Source organism: Crocodylus porosus, unplaced genomic scaffold, assembly GCF_001723895.1.
Source record: "Crocodylus porosus isolate Cpor-Errol unplaced genomic scaffold, CroPor_comp1, whole genome shotgun sequence".
Classification (NCBI taxonomy): domain Eukaryota; kingdom Metazoa; phylum Chordata; order Crocodylia; family Crocodylidae; genus Crocodylus; species Crocodylus porosus.
The window spans coordinates 18,672,530-18,697,452 of NW_017728923.1; the positions used below are offsets into that span (position 1 = coordinate 18,672,530).

The following is a 24,923-nucleotide window of genomic DNA, read 5'->3' on the forward strand; positions in this document are numbered from 1 at the left end:
CAACTTCCAAGAGAAGTGGTGCTGGCTCCTACCCTGGGGGTCTTTAAGAGGAGGCTAGATGTATACCTTGCTGGGGTTGTTTGACCCCAGTACTCCTTCCTGCCATGGCAGGGGGTCGGACTAGATGACCTACTCAGCTCCCTTCTGACCCTAGAAACTATGAAACTATGAAATGCTGATTATAATATACTTGCAAATTGATATATTCAATTATGAGCCATGGGATTGTATACAGATGATGAAGGCGGCTTTTTCAAGAAGAATTAAAAAAATTTGTCGCAGAGTTTTTAGTTTCTTACCACATAATTTAGGGTGGTAGGCTATAGCCGTATTGGTTTAAGAACACAGACAGACAAGGTTTTTTGGGTAGATGTGTATAACAGGGGCTCAAGCAGAAGCCCTGTTACTGAGTAAAACTCAGGACGCCAGTAAATGGAAGAACCGAAACACAGCGGTGGGGGGTTAACACACCGGGGAAGGATAAGGTAATTGAGTCTACTGCCACACGTAAAAGGCAGAGCCAGAGATCCCACATTTGCCCACGGGGGATTGGAGAAGCAGAGAGCAACACAAAGACGGCCGAGCAACAGGAGGCTTGGGAGACCGATGTCATAATGCTGGGGGTACTCCCACAGAGGGCGGGCAGCTGGCGAGACCCCCAAGAGGCTGGGTATACTGCTCCTGAGAAAAGATCTGGAGACGATTGTACCCCACAATCAGGATGGCCGGAAGACTACCGCAATCAGGAGAAGAACAAAGCAAAGTGGCAATCAGATAAGCAACGGAAAAGCTACTTCTGTGCTAACGAGGGAATTAGTGCAGTTATTTACATTGTATCAGTCCCAATAAAGGCCGACACTTCGTAAAGATAACACACCTAGGTGGTTTATTACTTATCACCCTCTCCTTCAGGAATTAACATCCTATTACTTTTCCATCTCCTTAGTCATGACAGGTGAGTCCTGAAGGGAAGAGGGGTGAGTAACCGACACCCGCTCACAATGTGATATCTTTTATTAGTGTGTTCATTCTGGTACAGTTGTTGTTTGGTTTCTCCTACATACTTGGAATTGTTTGAGAATTTTCTGTCCAGGGAAGAATGGTATGTCATAACCAATGGCATGCAATGAGTGGGGATTTTCGTTTTGTACTGCAGCAATTCTTCACATGGTGTCCATGTGGCTCTTTCAAAAGTATCTCTCTGGAGGAGTGTCCTTGTTGGGTGAAAGCCCTTTTGAGATTTGTGAGGTGACAAGAGTAAGATTACAACTCAGAATACAGACCTAACGATATCACTTCATCCTCACACACAACTTCAGTTTCAATAACCAACACTTCCTCCAAACCATGGACACAGCTATGGGCACCAGAATGGCCCCACAATATACCAATCTTTTTATGGTCCACCTAGAATTCCTCAAGAACTATACAATCAAACCCAGGTATACCTCAGATATATAGCTGACACATCATTTGGACCAAAACCTACAGTCTCTGATTGATTTTCATCACAAATTCAATAACTATCACCCCTTCATCAGACTATTTCTTGAATGCTCCAGCACCAACATTTCCTTTTTAGACACTATGATCAATATCCAGAATGCTAAAATACAAACCACTGTATACAAGAAACCCATGGACCAACATACATATCTACACAGAACCAGCAATCACCCTAAACACACCAAGAAAGCTGTAATATACAGCCAAGCCCTTCAATACCACTGAATTTGCACTAAGGAGAATACCTCTGATTGTCACCTCACAAATCTCAAAAGGGCTTTTACCCAAGGACACTCATTCAGAGAAGTAGATCGTGCTTTTGAAAGAGCCATCTGGATACCATGTGAAGAACTGCTGCAGTACAAAAAGAAAATTCAAACGAATCACACACCACTGGTTATAACATACTACCATCCATCCCTGGAACCTATACCGAAAATCCTTAAAAAATTGCAACCCATACTAGAAGATGACCCAATTCTCAAAGAGATCTTTCCAGACCCACCTATCCTAGCCTTTAAACAAGCACCAAACCTCACCAACCTCATCACCAGAAGCAACCTTCTTATGGCCCAAAGCACACCAAATAAATTCAGACCATGCCAGGACAAAAAATGTAAAACCTTCCAACACATCTCCACCACTTCCACAATAACATCCCACAACAGAATCATCACCATTCCTGGATCTTACACCTGCACCTCCAGAAATGTAATATATATCTCATCCAATGCACCAAATGCCCTAATGGAAAATACATAGGAGAAACCAAACAACAACTGTGTATCAGAATAAACGCACTGAAAATCTATTAAAGACAAAAATATCCAAGTGCGCACTTCTCACAAGATAACCACTTTCTCTCCAATATCTCAGTTCTAATCCTTGAAAGGAATTTACAAAACACCTGTCATAAACAAGCTTACAAACTTCACTTCATAAATCTACTGGATACAAAAAAACATGGACTAAATATAGACACATTGGTATTTATGGTAGATCATAACTTGACTGCTACCCAATAACCCCAAGTAACCTGTCTGCATTTTACCAGCTACATTCTATCACCAGTTCTACATTCCTCTTTCCCACCACCCTTCCCATCTCTTATCTATTGCGCTCCATTCCCTCAGATGCTCACTGCCACACATTTGCATTTTCACAGACCTGCATTTTTCATATTGGCTTCTATTCTATCCACGAGAGCACACAAACACCAAGGGACTCTCCCAATGCCTGAAGAAGGGTGTTTGTGCCTGAAAGCTTGCAAAGAACATTTTTTCCAATTATTTATCACATCTACCCAAAGAACCTTGTCTTACCACATAATTTAAACCTATAAGTTTATATAGGGGCTGAATAGAAATGTATCTCATTTCAAACACATCACTGAAAGGAAAAAGTATCTATTTCATAAAGAACATTCTAAACACTTAGTTTCTGTAATTATGGCCAATTTTAAGATTTCAGCAGTCCTAAAGGAGTTGACTGACATCATAGCACAACCAGTGGCAAGGATATCTGAGAAACCGTGGCAGTCAGAAGAGGTTCCAGAAAACTGGAAGAGGGCCAATGTGGTGCCTATCTTCAAGAACGGAAGGAAGGAAGATCCAGTGAACTACAGGCCAATCAGTTTGACCTCAATTCCCGGAAAAATCTTGGGGGGGGGGGCGGAAATCAAAGAATCCATCAACAACAGCTAACAGAAGGCAACATTCTGAGAAATAGCCAACATGGCTTCATTGCAGGTAGCTCTTGCCTGACCAACCTCATTTCCTTCTATGACCAGGTGACGCATCACCTGGACAAGGGAAAAGAGGTAGATGTCATATACCTGGATTTTAAAAAAGCCTTTGACTTGGTCTCCCATGATGTCCTCGTGGTAAAACCGAGGACCTGCAGCCTCAACAACATTACAGTCTAATGGCTGGGGAACTGACTCCATAGTCAGACCCAGAGAATGACAGTCAATGGAACTGAGTCAACATGGCGCATGGTGACAAGTGGCGTCCCACAGCATTCAGAACTTGGACCAGTACTCTTTAATATATTCATAAATTATCTGGATTCAGATGTCAGAGTAGGACTGACTAAATTCACAGACGACACCAAATTAGGGGGAAGTACGGTCATACTAAAGGATAAGCTGGCAATTCAGGCCAACCTGGACAGGCTCACAAGGTGGGTGGATCAAAACCTGACGACATTCAACACAGAGAAATGCATGGTTCTGAACCAGAAGAAAGAACCCACATCACACTTATAGGCTTGGCAGTGCTACACTCACTAGCACCATGACTGAAAGAGACTTGGGGGTCATGACTGATCACAAGATGAACATAAGCCACCAATGCAATGCTGCAGCCAGCAAAGCAAATAAAAATCTGGCTTCCCTCTACAGATACATCTCAAGCAAAAGCCAAAAAGCCATCCTCCTGCTTTACTCTGCCTTAGGTGAGGCCACAGCTAAAGTACTGCATCCAATTCTGGGCTTTACATACTTTACAACAGATGTAGAGAAGCTTGAGAGAGTCAAGAGGTCACATGATAAGAGGTCAAGAGAACAGGCCTTATGAGGAGAGGCTAAGAGCCATGGGACCTTTCAGCCTGGAGAAGAAGGCTCAGGGAGGACTTGGTGGCAGCCTGTAAGTATATAAGGGGTGTGCATCAGCACATGGGAGAATGTCTGTTCACCAGGACACCCCAAAGGAAGATAAGGTCACAAACTGTTGGAAGCCTGTTTCAGATCGGAAATAAGAAAAAACTTCTTCACTGTCCAAGTCTCCAAAGTCTGAAATAGACTCCCCCCAGAAGTGGTGCAAGCACCTACTCTGGATATGTTGAAGAAACGCCTGGATGCTTACCTTGCTGGGGTTATCCGACTCCAGCTGACTTCCTGCCCTTTGGGCAAGGGGCTGGACCCAATGAACTTGCAAAGTCCCTTCCAGCCCTAACATCTATGAAATCTATGATATCTATTTAAAACTGTTATGAAATTAAGTCTTTATCCCATTTCAAACCACTTTTACAAAGAGAAATCTGTGTACCAATATCATTGTTAATAATAAAACATAATATATGAAAGTGTAACGCTTCTACAACAAAAGTCATAAGAAGAACTCTATGCTGTACTGAATCAATAATTAAAAATGTAACTGCAAAACTATAGGGTTTTAAAATTAGTTTAATCCTTGCACTAGCAAAATAAAAGAGTGCAATTGGGATCTGATCCCATGACTACCACCTGCCAAGCACATGTGTCGTATGGCAGGAGGGGCGATTGTTAAGATCGGGGATCAGAACTCCTGGCGATTTCAAATGAACATGTGCCAGTGCCCTAAGAGACAGCGGACAGAAGCAGGTGTAAGGGTCAATGACAGGCCTTTAATCCAGTGAGGCAACTAAGACAAAGGTTAGAAGTGACTGCAAAATTAAAGATAGCTATCAGTTTTTCTTCACTCTTTTGCAGACCCTATGTAAGAAATGTTAGCAGATATGGTTAGGAGCTAATGCATTTTAATGGAAAATGGGCATAGGAGAGCAATTAAAATTAATCTGGGTTCACATGAGAAATATGCTCTTTGTGAACAAAAATTTTTCCATGCAAAAGTATTCCAAATTCAGTGGCCTCAGGATTGCCTGACACCACAAAACCAACCCTTACATATTGGATCCTATGCTCACACTTCCTTCTCTCCAAAGCTGCAAGGAACCTTCATACATAAGACCCGCTAATGACAGTCTGCTTTCTTTAACAAGTCTCCTGTAGATATGGAAACTTGTCAATAGAGCCTGAAGTTCCACTGGAGAGAAAACTTCTTGGGCCACCCTAGGAACTCACTGCTGCTTCTACAGCCCTACAGCCTCTCTCCACAACTTCCAGCTTACCACAACTGCTCTTTTTTTCCTCTTCATTTTAACCTTACCTTCTACCATTTGACCTTCTCTTTTCAGCATCTGGACAGCTCCTACATACTTCTTTAGTTGTACTTTTAGCACCTCATTCTCTCTGTTGGCAGAATCACAGGAAGAAAATAATATTAATTCACTACAAAAACATCAGAAGATAATCTTACAGCAAGTAAACAATATTTATGAAGGTTGACTTTGACATAAAGAGGAAAAAACAGTCACTTGTACTAGAATTACTACAGATATAAACTCTAAACTATATGTTAACAAGACTGTTATTAGAAAAATAGTTTTCCAGTTAAAAGAGAATGTGTGACCAATTAGCTGATAGGCATGCTATTACAAGATAGCAGATAACTAACAGCATCTATATTACTTTTTCCAAATTGGATATTTCTAACTACATCTCATATCTGTCATCATCACAGCATCTTAGCGACTACAGCTTAGATGCCAAAAATGTAGCTAATTAATGCATAAGGAGGGACTCTAAAGAAAAAATGCAATGGTTCAGATTTCATAAGAGTTACTTCACTCTATTTTTCCTACACCCCAATATTTACCGCTGAGCAAATAAATAATTCAACATGAGAAATCAACTGTGCTATTCAAGGGGATTGACAGCCCTACTTATAAAAAAAATTCAAAATTCAGTTCTCAAAGTATAGTTGCTAAATGAGAAATAAATGCATAAAAGGGTAAATGGATCTTTCTGTCCTGCTATTTTTCAATATTTATCTTCTGTCTCATCATTTTGAAATTAAAAGAAGCAGGTATTCAAATTTGCCACTATTTTAGCTCCCCCTACTGATGTAAAAAACCTTAATTAATGTATGAAATAGAAAGGGTATTTTAAACAGCTTGTATTTCAGACAGAAATCTATAGGGTTAAAAATCAGCCACCTGCTTGAGCCATTCAATTCCAAAAATGCAACAGATGCTTTTATCGAGAAAAAACAGAATTAAATTCTGACAGAGGAGTGAATAGAGAAAAATCACTATTAATGATTGTAGATAATATTATTCAACATGGCATAAAAAACAAAAACAGTAAAACACTTCCCATTGTCTAGCTTTTGCTTCTTCCACAAAAACTGTTCTTGCCTCTAGCAAGAAGAGATTTGATTTCCTAATGAACTCTCAAAAAAACAGACTTTTTCAATATTATATAGACCCTTGTTGTTTCCCATACCATTGATTTGTAATATAAGCATTTGCAGTATATCTGAATAGAAAATCAGAAATCAGAACCATATTCTTTCTTGAAACAAAACTATCAGGTGAGAAGGGCTTAGAACCACATTTTTCCACAGAAGGACATTAAAAAAATGGTACATGATAGCCTGATTAGTCAGGATGGAAAGAAAGCAATGCCAGAAAGTGAATAAAGTCTCCAGTAAAGCTAAAAGTACTATGCATTTATTTTAGATTATGAATTAAGAGTCAGTATGCGACTGATGTACATACAGCAAAACAGTGAAATCCACATGCCACATATTCAATTGAAGACATGTCAAGAGGTACAAGGAGCTATGGAAGGTGGTCCTTTCAGGTCCCTATCAAAACCTTTTCAAGTGTGCATCACGTTTAGGATGGTGCCCCTCAAACCTCTTCACCCAACCTAAAACAGAATTAAGAATAGACCCCAAATTGCATCTGAGAAATATGCTATATATAGATAATTGGATAAACAATGTCATCCATTCATTTGGATATCAAATTCTTCTAATAATGTGCTACACACAATGAGGAAATGGAACATTAATGCAGAAATACAATAATGAATTAAACTTTTGCCTTTTCTTACGTATACTGACCACTTAAGGTTTTGAGGATTTGTACAGCCTAGTTTCAATTCATTTATGGACTACTGAAAATATTATGTGCCTGAAGCTTTAACACTCCTGGGTTCTTACATAGTTACAAAATCCCACTGAGATTATTTTAAATTTTGTGGGTAGTATAAAATAAGTTGCATGACAGCATTTGTACTCAACTTTGTTAGGCACAGCTAGTAAGTATACCAACAAAAAGAAACAGAAGACTCTTCCTTTTGGTGCATTACCATTGCTGTCAATCGTGCATTATCCTTACACAAGCCCAGAATCATATGTTAATATTCACATGTATATTAGGTACTTATAAGTAATTATATACAATTATAGGTGTAAAGGTCTTCCTTAATCTTGAGCTAAGTTTCTATCACAAAGCACTTAACTTGTGCGAGCTATTTTGAGATGCCAACACCTTTCAATGTTTAGTGTGTTTAAAGAACATATTGAAAAGATAATTCAAATGATGATTGGAAAAATAATTTATACCAAGAGTAATAAACACAGTGAATTGTATGTTTTCCTAAATTTGATAAAAACAAAAGAGGTTAGTAAAATACATTTTTGGCAAGGAATATTAACTAAATTTGTAAGTTTGTAATGATATAGGGAATACCTTTGTTGTAACTAGGCAGAATATGAAGATGAACACTTCTGAGCATCTACTTCCAGGAGAATCTGTGACATAACTGCTATGACACAGTTCTCCACAGACGTTTCCTTTCTTTGTCTTTTTCTTTTACTAATAAACTACCATATTTACTTGAATATAAGATGACCCTGAAAGTAAGACGGACCTTCCAATAATTAGGTTCTATATATAGAAAACTTATATATTTCTTATAATTTTCCAGGTATAGAATCTAATTATTGAAGGTTTACCTACAATTTGTCCCCTCCCCATGCTATGGCAGGAAAAATAAATCTGGAGGATCAGATAGCCCCCTTACCCTCTAACCCCCACCCCTTCTTCCTGCTGCAGACCCTTCCTCCCCTCCTTACTGTCCGACCCTGCTCTTCATGAACACATGGAAGCAAAGAGCAAATCTGAAATCAATGACCCTGAAATAAATATACCTGTAGCAAATTACATATAGTACCCATATGCGTAGTACATCCAGAATTGATGCATTTTTCCTTTTTTGAAACTGCTGCATATTTTAGCACAGGTACTCCAAAAACACACTTTTAAGCAGCCCTTTTGTAACCTATATACAATAAAAACTATGCATGATATTACTCCAAAGCCAAAAGGCTCATGATTTACCAAACAATTCACTCAGCTGGGCCCAAGCAGAGACAACAGCATTTCAAGCCATGGTGACTACACAGCACAGCACTGTCCACATATCCCCCACAAAGGATCCATGTGTTGATTAGCCTCCACACATGACTGAAACCTGGTATTCTTGTCACAAATCCTGGGATCCTCCAGAAATGTATATGCAGATGAAGTGCAAGCCAATTGGTCTGGCTCCACCTCAGTGTGGCAGGACCACACTAATCATACGTGACAGGCTGGGAGGGCAACAAAGGGATTCTGAATGAACCATTTAGAACCCTATTTGGTAAGGTTTGTCAGACATTTAAGGCTAGTGAGGAAACAAGAATTATTGGAAATGGGAAAGAAAGGTGTGGGACTGAAGGGGAAGTTGAAATGTATACAGTGTGGTGGCTCACCCTGACTTGGGGGGGAAATGTTGATGCTGAAGGGGACTGCAGTCAATGTGCGCTACAATATATCTTCTTCAGATAGGCTGAACTAACTTATCCTTATGGTAGGTTCCCAACAGCATGTTTGCCCAAAATTCAGTTTTATATTTGGTGTCCTTTACTGAGCACATACTGCTTTAGGTAGCAGTTTAATAATAGACAATGTATTTAATATGGTTTTCTTGTATGCAAACGTAAGATGAGGGGCTTTTTCTTCTACACTGATTTAGGTGGGGGGGAAAGGAACTCATGTTGTATTTTAGTAAATGCAGTAATTAAGGTTAGCTATCTGAAACCTCAAATATTTCCAATATTAAGAACCGTTTATCATCAATATATGCATCTATAGGCAAAAATTTGCATCAGTACTGGTCAGTCTGGTTCATCTGTACTGAAAGAAAAAGAAAGTCAATATCCAAATCATTCTACAATCCAAAAATATTGTAGCACTGTACTCAGGAATTTGAGTCTAAGTAAATGAACTATTTGTCTAGACTCCTCAACAAGATTAGAGCAGAAAAGTAACATCAGAATATTTAACTATAGTTTCATGTTATTGCAATGCAACCTAATAAGAATATTTTTGTTTAAAAAACCTTTTTTGTTGCAACTCTGGTGCTACCAAGCAATCCACCCATTTGCTGAAGTAATTTAAACAGACTCTTTTAAAATAAAGGCAGGGTTTTCCCTTGAGTCTATTTTAGGAAATGATTACTGTATTAAAAGGACAAAATAGAACATTAAAAAGATCAGAACTCCTAGCACTGCCTGGAAAATTAGGCTGTTGCTATATTCTCTATTTAATGGTTGTCATGTCAAATTTCTGGTCAATGCAACCTCATTTAATTCAGTCCTTTAATAGGAATCTGCTAAATCCCATGGGAAAGAAACTATTACTCAATTAGTTATGAAATTTTAATGAAGTCCTTGAATGCTTTATGCATTTTAAGATATTTTTAATTTCTTAAATATGTAGACTACAAAAACAAGTCAAGCAGGTCATACTACATCTGGGAAGAAAGAGTTGTCAGTAACAGTGACATTTTTCTTCATGCTTTTAAGCGTATTCAATTGTGAAATACAGAATATTAAACATCAAAGGACTTGTATGAAACCAAAATATAGATTTTTAAAGGGACACATTTACAAAAGACAGAGGGCACCTCTTCATCACCATCCAAAATATGTTAAATTACTGTACCAAAGGATTGAGGGGAAAAAAGACAAGGTAAATGCACTTTTTAAAGTATCAAATAACTTAAGATTTTCAGCTTAATCTCAAAGTTGGCAACTGCAGTTCGGTCCACATATCTTCTAATATATTTCTTTATCATTCAATAGGCTTAATATTACTTATCACACTCTGACACTTATTTCCTAACACCCTGAAGATGGCCAGCGGAGAGAGAGAGAGAGAGAGAGAGAAAAACAAAAATTTAACCTTCCAAAAATTTTATAACTTTCACAAGGACATAAATCTCATTGAAGTCTTCCAGGGCCATAGAAAAGGGGAGGAGGCCAAAAGTCAGGAATGAAACAAGAACAATCTGGATACAACATGTCAGAAGAGGTCACAGTAGGATTAGGTACGAGGAGGGGGAGGGAAACAATAGAACTGTCTGTACATAATAAAAGCACACTCCAGATGGTACCCAGACTGCCAGGTCTGAGCATTGTGCTACTGTTAGTAAACTGCTGACACACTATGACAAATAAGTGTCATACTCAGTTTAATGGCTGGCCTACAGCAGGTAACAACTTACTACTCCGCTCAAATGATAGAAGTCCAGTGACTGTTGGGTTAGAATCCAGCCACTGTACATCATGAATCCAAAATTCTCTTATACCTCCCCTGCCCAATTCTCTGATTAAAACCCCAAATTCTGCATCCGTGATTAAAATGAAGCGCCGCTATATATTACACACACACATGCATGCGTGCACGCACACATATATAAAGGTATCAGTTGAGCCTAATTTTTATTAATATTTTTACAATTTTAAAGCAATTTGGAAGCCTGTAAGTGCCTCAATCATTAAAATAAAATAAATTCTAAATAAATTTTGGCATTTGATTTTGGAATTTATTTTTTATCATGGATAATCAGAGCTCCCTCTGTCATTCACCAGAATGAGGGTCCAGCTGCAGCTGCCCTCTCCCCCTTCCCCCCCACTGTTTTGTGGCATTTATCAGCCCTGATACGCTAGTGCCCTGCCCCATCCATGTCATTGCCCTTCACTCCCAACCCGCAGCCCCCGGGCCCCACTGGTGTCCTTCACTTCTGACCAGCAGCCCGCCTGTATCCACTGGTGCCCTTCACACCCACACCACAGCCCCCCATGCCTGCTGGTGCCCCCCACTCACAACCTGCAGATGCCTAGCCCCCCTAGCCCTGCAGGGGACTCCCAAACCACAGTGCCCCACCCCCACTGGTGCCCCCAACCATGACCCGCAGCCCTCTGGCCCTGCCAGTGCCATCACTCAGAATCCTACCTCTCCAGCCCTGCTGGTACTCCAAACCCACAGCCCCCTATCCAGCCAGTGCTCACTCCCAATCTGCAGCCTCCACCCCCCAGCCTTGCCAGTGCCCCTCACTCCCTACCTGCAGCTCTCTGCCCCCACCCCATCCACAGCTGCCAGAGCTATGGGACACAGCAGCTGCATCCTGCCTACTCCCTGTCCCACAGGTGCCAGCTGCAGCCAGCCAGCAGCACCCAAGCCCAGGCATGCGAGACCTGGGACCTGCTGGGACCTGGTGTGGGAGTGCAGAATAGGGTGGGAAGACTCGGTGCTGCCACTGCTGCCAGGTGCCCTGAGCCAGCCACACCACATATAGTGAGGCACCCCCTGTCCACCCAGCAGCAGCGTGGGCAGGGGTGGGGGCAGTGCAAAGTTGTGTCCCCCCTCCACTGCTGCTGGGCAGGCAGGAGCCTCCTTGCCCTGGCAGCGCAGCTGGCACGGGGTTGCCAGCAGCAGTAGCACCAAGTTTCCCTGCCCCCCTAACTTCTTGCACCAGGTTCTGCCTGCTGGGCTGCAGAGGCAGCTCCTGCCCAGTGCACCCCTTCACCACCATCCAAAAATATGTTAAAGTTATATTACTGTACCAGGCTCTTATATTACTGTACCAGGCCAGTCGGGCCATGCTGCACCCCATGCCCAACTCTCCATGCACAAATCTGAGGCACCACATGCCTGCCCATGCCCCCTGTGGCAGGACACTGTGTGTGCCTGCCACTTTAAAGGCCTGGAGCTGACAGCCACCAGGTGCCTGATGAGGGCAGCCATTTTGGATCTGGGGCTGCCCATATAAACATGGCAGTTCTGCTGCTGGGGGCCAGGCAACAACATCTCCTGGCCGGAGGGCTGCTGATATCATCTGGAGGTAAGGGAGGAGCTGTAGGGGTTGAATAAGAGGCTCCATGGTCCTGGGCATGACCCTGTCAGCTGGTGGCTGCCAGATCCAGGCCCTTAAAGTGGCAGGCACACGCAGTGTCCTGCCACACACCTCCAACATATCGCCAATAGGCATGACTGAACAGTCCCCAAGCCCTGACCCTCAAACCTCCTCCCCTACCACCTTTTTCTAGCTGCTCGGGCTGCTCCCACCACCCTGCCTGGTTGCATTGCTGGCCATGTGTGCATGGGTGCACACACGCATATGGTGCCCCTGTATCCCACTGCCCTCCCTCACTCCCCTCCAGCCCCTAGCAGGCTGGAACTCTGCCAGCCTGCAAGACAAAACCCACAGTTTCCCCACCTCAAAAGGGAAAGTCCACATTTTTCCACAGGAAACCAAAAACCCAAATGCCTGATCATGACACAGTCTTATTTAGGTAATCATGGCATAAAGAGATTAGCTAAATTACTTCAATGCTGTAAGTAATTTTTCCTTAAAATGTGTGTAACTTCCTATTTTTGTTTTTGATGGAATAGATTTATTTTCCTAATTCTCTCCTAAAGGGAGTATAAACATGTATGGATATAAACAGCAATAGATTAGATACATCTAATGGCAGGGTGGATTTTTTTAGTCAAATACTCAGTTTGAAAATTATTCTAGTCATAATTTTGCAACTGTACTCCACAGCAAAAATATCCAAATGTATTTTAAAGTTTTAACAAAACTGGAGACTTTATATTTAAACCAAGTCAATGTTTTATAACCTCTTATCAAAATAAGCCCTTTTTAAAAAAACTAATTTCACTGCCATAGAAAATATTGTATCCTGACAAAACTTTGTAATTAAGCTGTATAGCTTTTTCCTTTGTAACTTCTCCCGAAGGCAAATTAAAGTATTACAGAACTTAATGAGTAGAGAGTTTTAGCCATTGATAGCAGTATTTCTTTGAAAACAAAGGAAAAATACCATGCTAATGTTGGTCATGAAGCAGTACTGGACTGCAACACAGTACAGACTAAAAAAAGAATGTGCTGAAGAGTAAATATTAAACTGCAACCTTTTAGCCAATAATAATCTTTTATCAGTAGTCTAAAGATAAATAGACAACAATAGGAAATTGTTTAAGCTGTCTTCTAAAAACAGAAAAACAAAGTGGGTGCATGGAATAAGGTCACTGAGTCCACACACAGCAGATATTCGAAAATATATTATAAATCAGTGGGCACACAAATAACATAGTAAATCATTTATTACACTGCTTAATTCTTACAGTTAAAGCCAAAATGAATTGCATGGAAAATCTCTTGTTAAGAATGTGTGTGCACACACTACCCTGTGCAACAGTTCCTGGTCTCCATTACAGTGGCAAGAAATCCCAATTTACAAGACAATGGAATGGAACACAGCATTACAATTAATATTTATATGCAGCGTTAGCTTTCAGAAGTAGTGTCAAGACTTGCTAGTATTGCAAATTTCTCAGTGTAATCAGTCCTTCACACACACTCGCAGGTAAAATATAAGAACGCTGAAAACAAGAATTATATATTTTTAAATACCTATTCAATGATGCACGGGCACAAAATGCATTAGCAATACTTAAAATGACATCTTATATTGCCTTCTTTATAACTACATGTAAAAAGAGGGAATCTTTAGGTACACAGTAAATGCAAGTCTTCCAGCAGCTTCAAATCTCAGTTTTTGAAGTGGAAGACATTTCAATTTAATCTCAAAAGACTTAATACCCAAGGAAACACTATGCAATCAAGTCAAAGCTACTGCACCTGTAAACATTTTTCAAAATATAAAAGTATGAACATTTCACATTGAATATACTTGCCTTTTTGTCCATTATATCCATCTTTTGATTTGCTACAGACATATAATATTGTCCACAAAATAGTGGACAAAAAATACGAGTGGATAAAAAGTACCAGTGGCAAAACCTCCTGCAAGACCTATGAAAAGCATGGTGACAGGTTCTCCTTATATAACACACTTTTCTTGAAGATGCCTTAAAACAAAAAGATCATGTCAACAGGTGATCAACTGGCAAGGAACCTATACTTATTCTCTGGATATAGTTCAACACAAATTTACTATAACCATGTGAATGCCCTGCCAACGCTTGGAAAAAGAGATTCCTGTAATTATTGTAATCATTCTGACCAATGTTATGATGTTAGAATCTTTCATGTCTCCGGATATCCTCCAGCAGGTAACCAATGCACTATGCAGCTGAAAACAAACACTGTTCTCTAATTTTCAATACTTGAGCTGATATTCCATCCTTTCCTCGTGTTAGGGAAGCGATTCTCTTTTCAAAGTAATTTATAGAGGGTTCTATAATCAAACTTTGTCATGGTTTAGAGCAGGGGTGTCAAACATATGGCCTGTAGGCCAGCTGCTGTGCACAGCACCACCCTATCTGACCCACCAGGCTACCAGTGGGCCACCAGAAGTTGTGGGGCATGGCCTGTCACTGAATTAAGGACACTTAGGCCCTGCCAGTGATGGCCATCAGGAGCAAGCATGGCTCACTGCTGATAACCCCAGGCCCACTGTTGTCAACAGACCTCTCCCATCACAAGCTGTCTCTGACACAATTACTACTGTTTTCTCACATACAGCACTTCCCCACCACTGCCACACCCCCCTCCCCCCAAACAAAGCACACATCTTTTTTTTTTGAAAGACAGAATGTAAAGTAAAAAATATTTTTCCAGAGTCATGGCTGACTGAATGACAGAGTAAGTCCTCCTGAGAACATAGCATGTCAAGGAAGTGTGGCACCACGAACTTCCTGGTCATACAAGATTAGGTCCCAGATCAGGGATAGGCAATCCCTGGCATGCATGCCAATTTTCCTCAGCACATCAGGATGTGTGCAAGGAAATTGTTTTAATTTTTTATTTTTTTTAAGTTGCTGCTCCAGGCTTTCTGGAGCAACCACAAGTCCCAGTGCTGCAGCAGGCACTGGGGCAGAGTACGGAGAGCACAGGCAGGGATGCAGTCTGTATTCTACTAGCCCTGCTCCCTGTCTCCAGGCTGCACCCTCCAGCCCAGCCCAGCCCAGCCCCTGAAAGGGAGCTACATGTGGGCAAAGCCAGGACCCGGGCAGGTGCTACGGAGGGCCTGTGCTGGAGGTTCCCAGCCAGCTGGGCCACAAGTACTGCCCACGGTGACTGTTCTTGGGGGGCTCCAGCGGCCATGCCCCATGCCCGGGCCCTTGCACCAGGGACAGCTCTGCCCCACTCCTGCCGTGCCCAGCACACAGGGAGCTCAAGCCCAGTGTCAGGAGCCCCCTGAGCACGGCATGTCCCCTCGCAGGCAGGGTGGCTGCGGCCCATCCCCATGGAGCTACACGGGCCAGGCCAAGCCCTACCTCAGATGCTGCTGGGCACCCCCACCCATCCACCCGCCTGCCATGGCCTGAGTCTATGGAGATCCAGGGTATCACCCGCTTCCAGCCCGGCCCCAACTCTCCTTCAGCTGCCACCTTCCCAAGGGCCCAGCCTGCCTGTAACAACTTCCCTTGCTCCTGCATCTCCCTGCGCTGCACAGACCCTGCCCTGAGTGCCCAGCCCTGGCACTCAGTGCCCTGGCGCTGCCCCTGCCTGGGTGTCCGTCTGCCCAAGCCCCAGCCAGGCCCTCCCTCCCAGCCCCAGGCCTGGGCTCCCCCCACTCTGGGACCATCAGGGAGGCCTGAGCCCCCCAGCCCTGGCAGCTGCTGCTGGAGTATCGCTGTCTCCCTCTGCTGGACACTGCCCTGGGCCAGAGGGCCCAAGCCGCAGCCGGTAGGAGTGGAAGACATGGGAGCTGAAGGACACACCCTCTTTCTCTTTTTCCTTTTTTTCTCTCTTCTCTTACTTTCTCTCTTTATTTCTCTCTTCTTTTCTGCTTTTTCTCTCTTCTCTCTCCTCTTTTTTCCTTTTTTCTCTCTTCTCTTTCTTATTTTTCTCTCCTTTTTTCTTTCCTTTTTCTCCTCTTTTATTTTTTCTTTCCCTCTTTCTTGCTTTCTCTTTTCTCTCTTCCCTCTTTTTCTCTCCTTTTTCTGTCTCTCTCTTTTTTCCCTTCTCTTTTCTTTCTCTCCCTCATTCTCTTTTTCTCCTTTCTCCTCTCTCTCGTCCTCTTTTTTCTCTCCTCTTTCTTTCTCTTTTTCTCTCCCATGTTACCTTGTTCTCTTTTCTTTTTTCTTTCTTTACCTCTTGCTCTTTTTTCTCTCTCTCCTGTCCTTTTTCTTTCTCTTCTTTTTCTCTTTCTCCCTTTTCCCTCTATCATCAAAACATGTTTAATAAAAAAGAATACACAAGAACAAAGGTAGCATATGAAGTTTTATTTATTGTCACCAGGTTTAGAATTTTTTAAAAACCTGGCATTTACTGTAAAAAAAAAAAAAAGCAACATTTATGATTAGTAATTATATTAATATGCAGCAAGTCCTGCCACGTACCCCTCGCCCCAGTTTTATTTTTCTGGCATGCTGGCACTCCATCACCTTACAATGTAGACATTGTGGTTTTTCAACACTCTGGCCAAAAACATTGCCTACCCCTGTCCCAGACCCTTGCAAGCGCCATAGCAAGACTGTTAGCTCTTTACTGTAAGTAGTTCTTTAAATAAGTCTCTTTAAAAGAGTCATGTTTCCACATCACAAGTCTCATCAAGATACTGCCAACAGCTCATTTGCTGCTTCAGGTACAAGCTAGCATTCAGCCACTTAGCTATGGATGAGAGAGGATTAACACAGTTTTTTCCTCCACCATCTTGGCAGCCATGTTATCGGTTGCATGGCAAGCAGCGTCTCCAGAATTGGTTTTTTGTTTTGGGGTTTTGTTTTGTTTGGCGGGGGGTAGTTCCAGCAAGGAAAACCCCTTCCCTACTTGAAACACAGGCCCCAGCTTTGGGGAAAAGATTTGGGAGGAAAAGATGTGCGTTATATGTGATAAAATAGGCTACCTTATAGAGGTGACAGATAGCCTTAGTTGATACCAAAGTCTGGATTTCAGGCGCCTCCGAGAGACTTTCCAGCAGGGGCGGAGGTCTTTCTACACAAGCCTCATGTCTTCCCTATGACCCCATCCTACCATCTTTGCTTTTATCTCAACTCCCCTAACACCAGAATCTGACTATTGAAAGCAAACACAAAAAAGCATTGCACAGAAAGAGGGCATAAGAACTGGTGGTAATACAAGTAGGAAAATTTGAAAAGGAAAGTTAAATGGTGCTGAGATGAGACAGAGTTATATACAGAACTGGTGACAGAGTGTAGGATGGAAGCAGGGAAGATAAATATTTTCCTGTTCCGGACACAAAAAACATCCTGACAAAATACTAAGGCCCATGTCTAGGGTCCTACTGCAATTGAGGAGATAGGCAGCTGATTTTGTGGGCAGATTTCAGGGTTGGCTGCCATTATTGTGGTGGAGCCACCCCGCGCCTTTGATAGGCTGAAAGGCCCAGGTGGCCCCATCCCTTGCTGTGGATTGGCAAAAAGGGTGGAGGCAACACAACAGCCAGTCCTCTCAGTGGCAGCACGGCAGGGAAGCAGCCACCATTTTTCCATTTTGTACAGATGAAAGTACAAAAGTTCAACCAAATTTAACTACCGAGGTGTAACTACTATGTGCCGAACCTGTAAGCAGGCACAACTTAAAATCCTACTTGGGCTTGAGGTCCTTTCCTAGGAAATATCTTGCAATACTTTCCACTCAACACCACATCAGATAGCCAGGTTTAAAATTCCATACTGGGGTTACGTGTGTGCTCACATGTAAGTTTTTAAATCATAAAGGTAATGCAGAATAGATTTTTCTAGAGAAGGTCCTACGAGTTCCCCAGCACACCAAGGAAATAATGTTCCATTTTGTTTAACTATCTTAAATGATGTAAAACAAATCCATTAAGAGATGAACTATTGATAGTTCAAGTAGAATTAATGTTGCACAAGCACACCAAGACTTTGGGGTTGGATGTCTTTTATTCTTTTGAATTAAGCCTTATGGATGGTGACATGTGCATTGATCTAGCTAGTTAAGGCATTTATTAAGTATCCGATGCAGAATGTAGAAAAAGAGAGGCTCAGGCCTTTCTATTTAGGGAAAATAATTTATTTCACATTTATTTTGAGTTATCCAAAAGTAGTTTTCTTAGGTTATACTGAGAATCTGCAGTATGTGTCGTTTTCAGGATTTTTAGTACACGGTAAGTAGTTTTTTATACCTGATAAAATCATGCTAACTGGTACTTAGGCTCTGTAGTTTGCAGAAACTCTTCATTTATTGACAGTAAATAATAAGACATTAGCTAAGGTCAAGTTTCTCAGACCCCTTTCTTGTTTGTTTCTGAATCTATAATGTAATATATGAAGTTGGGAAACGGTGTACACCGTGACGTGATGTGGAAAATCTAGGAAGTTTCTGATGTTGTCCGAGATATTTACAAAATAAGGGTTGTTTTTGGTTTTTTTTAAAGTTTAGCCATTCATGAATAATATCTGTGGCAATGAGTGACTTCTGAGGTACTTTGTAACTGGAGTTCACTTTTTGGTCCACATTTTCAAAACAATTCTCCATTATTTCACAAAAACCTGTATATTCCTTGCCATGTGAGAGTTTCTTTGCCATTGTTAGTAATGTATGTCCTCTTGATAACTAACTCTGCACCATTACATTCTTTTCAGAAGTAATTTATTCATTAAAAATTTTAGTGACCACAAAACCTCTGCAACAGTTTAGCTAATTACTTTTCCGAGCTGTTACTCTCACATAGATTATCTTATGAAGTTTTTTGTCTTTGTTGGCATTAGATTTTCTCTTTTAGTCCTTAAATATATATATTTATGGACTACTAAAGGAAAATGAATGGAGATAAGGATTTTAAAAATGGAAAAATTAGAAAAATATAAATTAGTTCATATGCTAAATGCCTAATTTATGGTTTTTAATCACAAAATCATAGCAAATGAAATAGATTATATACCTCTGAAATATTACAAGGTAAAGCAGTACAAGATAGATTAGCTAAACTCTACTACCCATAATTTTGAGATCACCTCCAAGTTGTACTTAAGAACAACAACATACACAAGAGAAGGTTTTATTTTCACCAATTTTTGATAAAGATGAGGTATAAGAAAATAAAGGTTTTGGGTTTTGTTTTGGTTTGTTTTTTTAGAGAAATAGCTTCTCCTATGTAAGGTTTGAAGACTGCTTTTGTAAAATTGTTGTCCTGATTTTTTTTCTTAGAGCACCTGAGGAATATTTCATCTAGCTGAACTGTTCTTGCCTGAAGATTATTTTAATTAAATGAATATGTTTCTGGCAGTAATAGAGCATGAGAACAAACGCTCTGTCAGGAACTCATTCTGAAAACACTTAGAAGTCAATACAGCGTTCTTAAGAATCTCACATGGTAGCTTGCCTTAATAACCTTGCACCCTACTCCCCCTTTCATTACTTCTCTTGCTACACCACTTTATTTGTCACCTACATTTATAAGATACACTGAACTTATTGATGCATAACATCTTTGCTCTGAACTCAGACCAAAGTGAACATCCAACTTCACAGCAGACTTCAATATTCTTTGCCAGTCACCAAATCTACTATGTACAAAAAATAGAAGAATGTCAATTAAAACCATTAATATCATAACCAATGCCCCCTGGACATGGTATGTATATGCAATTTCAGAACACGTATTTAATTAGACAAATATTAGCTTAGACAATGATACCAAATATTCCAAGCCCAAGTATAATAATTCACTGTTGCCCACAATGAACACTACGGCAGTCAACATTATAAAATCCTAGGATAAACAATATAATGGTTAACTTGGAGGAACTAGTTCAATTCATCTACAAGGACTCAGTTTACACATACCTGACACAAATGACTGAAGACTCCCCACCCAAAGAAACTCAAAGCAGAGACTTCCCTGAACAAGCAAGCCTTGACTGAAAGAAGAGTCAAGCTTTGGCAACTGTTCAGATTAAAGATGAAAGCCAAGTTCTCCAGAATAATCATTCCAATGATAACTGGTAAACTGGTACAAAAAGATCCAAAACAGATTTGGGGGCCTGAAACAGAGGTCCACCCCTTCTGAAGTAGGATAGCAATATATATGGAGAGAATATCACTAGAGTAATTTTCAGAAGAGAGAGGAACCTGATTATATATTATGCCATTTCAAATAAACAGCAAACTGAAAACATGTGCCTTCTTGCATCTGTCTCACTAATAATAATCTTACCTGTTATTTGGGGGTGAGGGGAAGAGGTCAAAACATTTCTGACAGAAATATCAATTTAATTGATAATGTCCTTTAAACTCAGATTCTGACATAACCAAAATCCTTCTTACCACTCAGAAATACAATTTTTGATTCCATCCCTCTATGGTTCTAGACACTCTTTAAAAGTTTTGACACTTCTTCTTACACAATACCTCTATGATACTTTTGTGGATGGAAGAGAGATGCATTCACACAGGCCCTAACCAATTACTTGCTCCTTTCTTCTGACCTTAAACACCATCTTGCCCTTCTTAAATCTACTCAAAATTCTGTTTGAACAATTATCTTCCTGGCTCAAAGCCCCAGTCAGGTAATCCACTACTACCCCTTTTTGTATACCTATTTACACCTATCAAAATAAACTGCTTATCTTCACTTTTAAGGCCTTTAAGAGCTTTGTCCTTCTCTTCTCATCTCACAAACCCTTTAGCCATTTACTCCTGCCCCTGCTCCATCAATGATTATGAGCTTTATTATTCATTAGTTAAGTTTTCCAGCAGAAACTTTTCCCCAGAGTATCCATTATACAAGGAGGTAATTCTCATAAAAATTTCTGCGCACTAATTACTACATTGCTTTCCTTAAAGCTTACCCCTCCAGCAAGTCCTAAAAAAACACTTGAAAATTACTAGGCTGTTAATGTACTGGGACTACTGATTATTACAACATTTGTAATCATTCCACATACACCTTGTGTTCCTAACACCTATTAGTTGTATTCATGTCTACCATTTAAGTTTTCTGGGTAACGGCCTTGTCTGCACAATGCCCATCTCACAGCCAAATCAATAACTAAACATAGAATGAAAACAACCCTACAGATTTTCTTGTTCCTTAGTTATAACAGTACTTCAATAAGGCTTCAATCCTGCAAATCTTTCTGCATACACATTAATTCTACTGAAAATGATGGGGAAAACTCATGTAGAACATGGATGCAAGACTGAATGTAATTTATCTGTAATATTTTTTCAGCTCAGACTTTTCAAAGTTTTTTCTGCTAAATCCACTTTTCAAAAATCTTCAATACTAAAGAACTTTATGGAAGGTTTAGACTGCTAGAACTTCTGTACTGCAAAAAAAAATATGCCAGGGACTATTTTCCATACAATGCAAATGACCTGAATTAAGAATATTAATATGCCTAAAGTTACATAGTTACATACATGCTTCAGTGATTGCAGCACTGAAGTCTTTAATGAGATAGTACTGTAACCGGAAGCAGGGGAGAGAGGGGAGGAATGAAGCTAAAAACTGTTAAATAAATTAATGCACTAAGTGTACATTGTGATGCATGTAAATATTTTTCCCCCCAGACACATGGATTTTGGTACAGAATCCAGTGAATGCCTATTCCTTTTCCTATTTTGCTATGAGATGTCTCCATTATATAAAGTATCATCAGTAATTATTATTTTCTATGTTTAGGCTTTATAATTTGCCAAAAGAAAAATCAACAGGATTTTTAATCCAGTTGTAGGTTACAACTAAATTACAGAAAATTCCTTTAAATTAAAAAAAAAATCTATTACTTTTCCTGATGTCATTAAGCACAATAATCACAGGTCATAAGCAATGTACTTAGTCCTTTCAATAAATTAGGCTACATTTATATTAGAACATATCCAGCTAAGTATCAAGTAACTACCATTTCCCATAAACTATGTGCCCGCCTGGCCTCGAGGAGGAGCTCCTGCACTGCCTTGGCATGTGTGCCAGGTGTTGGCCGCTGTGTGAGTTCCAGCAATCTCTGAGGGAGTCTGTGGTCACCCCGGGGAAAACCCAGAAACTCGCCTGCCACAACTTTGATTATTCTTTCAGTGGTGGGCTCCCTTCCTGTGGACTCCTTCGGGTTGGCTGCACCTCTTGGAGGGTATCCATGGGGCTGCACCTCCCCTACACCCCATCCATAAGCCAGCCTCCAAGACTGCCACTCAGTGTTAGTGCAGCTCGCCCTCTGGCGTTGTCACTCTCCATTTTCTTCATTGACGGGGCTACAGCTGATCCATCCCAGCTGCCATGTCTTCAGGGCATTTTCGGTTGCCCTGCTCTTCTGCTGTGCCTTCACTTATGCCCGTTCACTTGCCATGGCTTTCCAGCCACTCCAACCCTTGGAGCACCACCCGTTCCCGGGCCCTCACCTTGGGGCCCCTGCAGGTCATCCCAGCAATACAGAAAAAGAAAAAAAGAAGAACTTTAACAGAAGGATGAGGGGTATGGCTGTGGCCCATTCCCACTCACAGATTTGATGCTGGAGGCTCCAACTGTTCCCCGACGTCATCCAGGCTCCTCTCCACCACTGTGGAACCCTCCCATGGGTCTGGTTCCTGGTCCCTTGTTGCACACTGGCACTGTTCCTGCCCAGCGTGGGAAGCACTCTCCCCATCCACTTCCCCCAGTATCTCCTCGGTGCCAGCTTCTATGCCAGCTGGGCGGCGTCCAGGAATGACGTCATACACCTGTGCTGGCATCAGCCAGAAACAGACGCAGCTCATAAACTGCACGAGTGAGCCGTGCCAGCATGGCTCATTTGCCTCTCCCCAACCTGAAATAGGTAAGATTTCCCTGGTTTCAGGGCTTTTTCTGCAGGAACGGTAAGCCCCCATTCTGGATCCTGCCGCAGGAGGGATCTCTCATTCCCCAGCAACTGTCCCCCTGGGACAGACTAGTTTCTGTTTTATGTAAGTACCAAATGCATTTTTTTAATCTTGCTCTTCCTCCAATTAGGGCCACCAGAATTAATGTTTACAAACTCCCAAAGGGGATATTGAAGTTAAAAAGTGTCTTCTGAGAGCCTTTAAGGTAGAACAGGACCAATCTGAACCACATATTTTAAATAGTAGATGCCAAAACATTTTTAGGCCAGCAAATTACACCATTATGGTCATCATTAAATGTCTCCTTACTCCCAACAAGATTCAGACTATTACTAGTTAGTGAGGTGCTGATTAGCCATTAACCTTGAAATCATATGCCAGCTGTACCAGAATTTCTTATTACATAATATTTGGAATTTAGATTCCTCCTACCCACAATGTGGTACCCAGTTGTCAGAATGTACTGCACAGTATTAAACATACATACACAACACCACCACATATCCACAGTTTGTTATTCCACTACTTCAGTCATAGTGTGATGGAGTTATTCAGGCTGTCCACATTTTAGATTCACAACACTATTTTCAAAACTGCCACAGCAGTAACCATAAATTAAACAAATACCCACAATTAAAAAACTGTAAACTCACTAACAATCCGTGATATTTCCTTTACAGTAGGAAAGGTTTTTTTCCTGCACCCAATTAAAATAACTATTTAAAGTCCAAATTTATCTGTACCACAGTGACTATTTGTTGTACTGAAAGGTATGCTGGCACTACATTTTACCACGTGACTAAGTAGGCTGACTTCCAGGAACACAATCAACACAATGTTCCCACCACACCAGCTGAACTTAATTTCTATTATTACATTATTTAAGGAGGAAGGAGGAGGGGGGGAACCCTATTGAATTTTTATCCAAGTGAACAGCTCTTTAAACTTCGCTATAAAAACTCCTTACCTATTCTTTGGAAGTGTATGTGCATGACAAATATCTGATTCACCTATATGTCAATGCAAATTTTAAAACTGTGGGAGAAATGAGTCAAAAAGGTAGCAATGTACAAAGCCCATAGCTGAAATGTGAACATTAAGTAATAAAGAACTGTCCCAACTGCTATACACCTTCTGAATGTCAAGCCCACTTGCACACATTTTTCTCTCCCTCAAAGTGAACAATTAAGTTTTAAGTGTCTTCAAAACTTGAGCGAGTAATGCACCAAACAGAAAAACAGAAAATGCTTAAACTTATTATTCACAGGTACTGACTCTGTTTTGCGACACAGAGTTCTAAGGATTCTTATACGGTAGCTCACCTTGATAACCACCAGGGCATATTTACCTTCCTCTATTTACACATAAATGTCACTAAATTAAACATCTGAAACAAGTTTCATATTTCACATGCAAAGTAAATACTCCAAGATTTTGGGTACCACGAATTGCCTTCCAGAGTATGCATGTTTTAACTGGGATAGAAGGAAGAAAATTACACCATAATCATAGTATTTAACTTTGGGTTTTTTCTAGCTGAACAACTAGGAAAGGTTTATAATTCTTTTCATGCAAAATATCTATTGTTCAATATTACACATTTGGCCCTGATTAAATTAAACAATAGTTAGCACTACAAAGATTTGGAACTGAAATGGAA

At 40.8% G+C, this 24,923-nt stretch overlaps 1 protein-coding gene across 1 annotated transcript in view; it reads right to left on the reverse strand.

The window, feature by feature from the left end:
• The window catches only part of SNX29 (sorting nexin 29), a 445,875-nt gene that overhangs the window by 334,255 nt on the left and 86,697 nt on the right, over positions 1-24,923 (reverse strand). Inside the window, exon 14 of the mRNA XM_019540166.1 lies at positions 5,433-5,515. Within this exon, the coding sequence (XP_019395711.1) occupies positions 5,433-5,515 (83 nt within the window). The remainder of the gene's footprint in view (positions 1-5,432; positions 5,516-24,923) is intronic.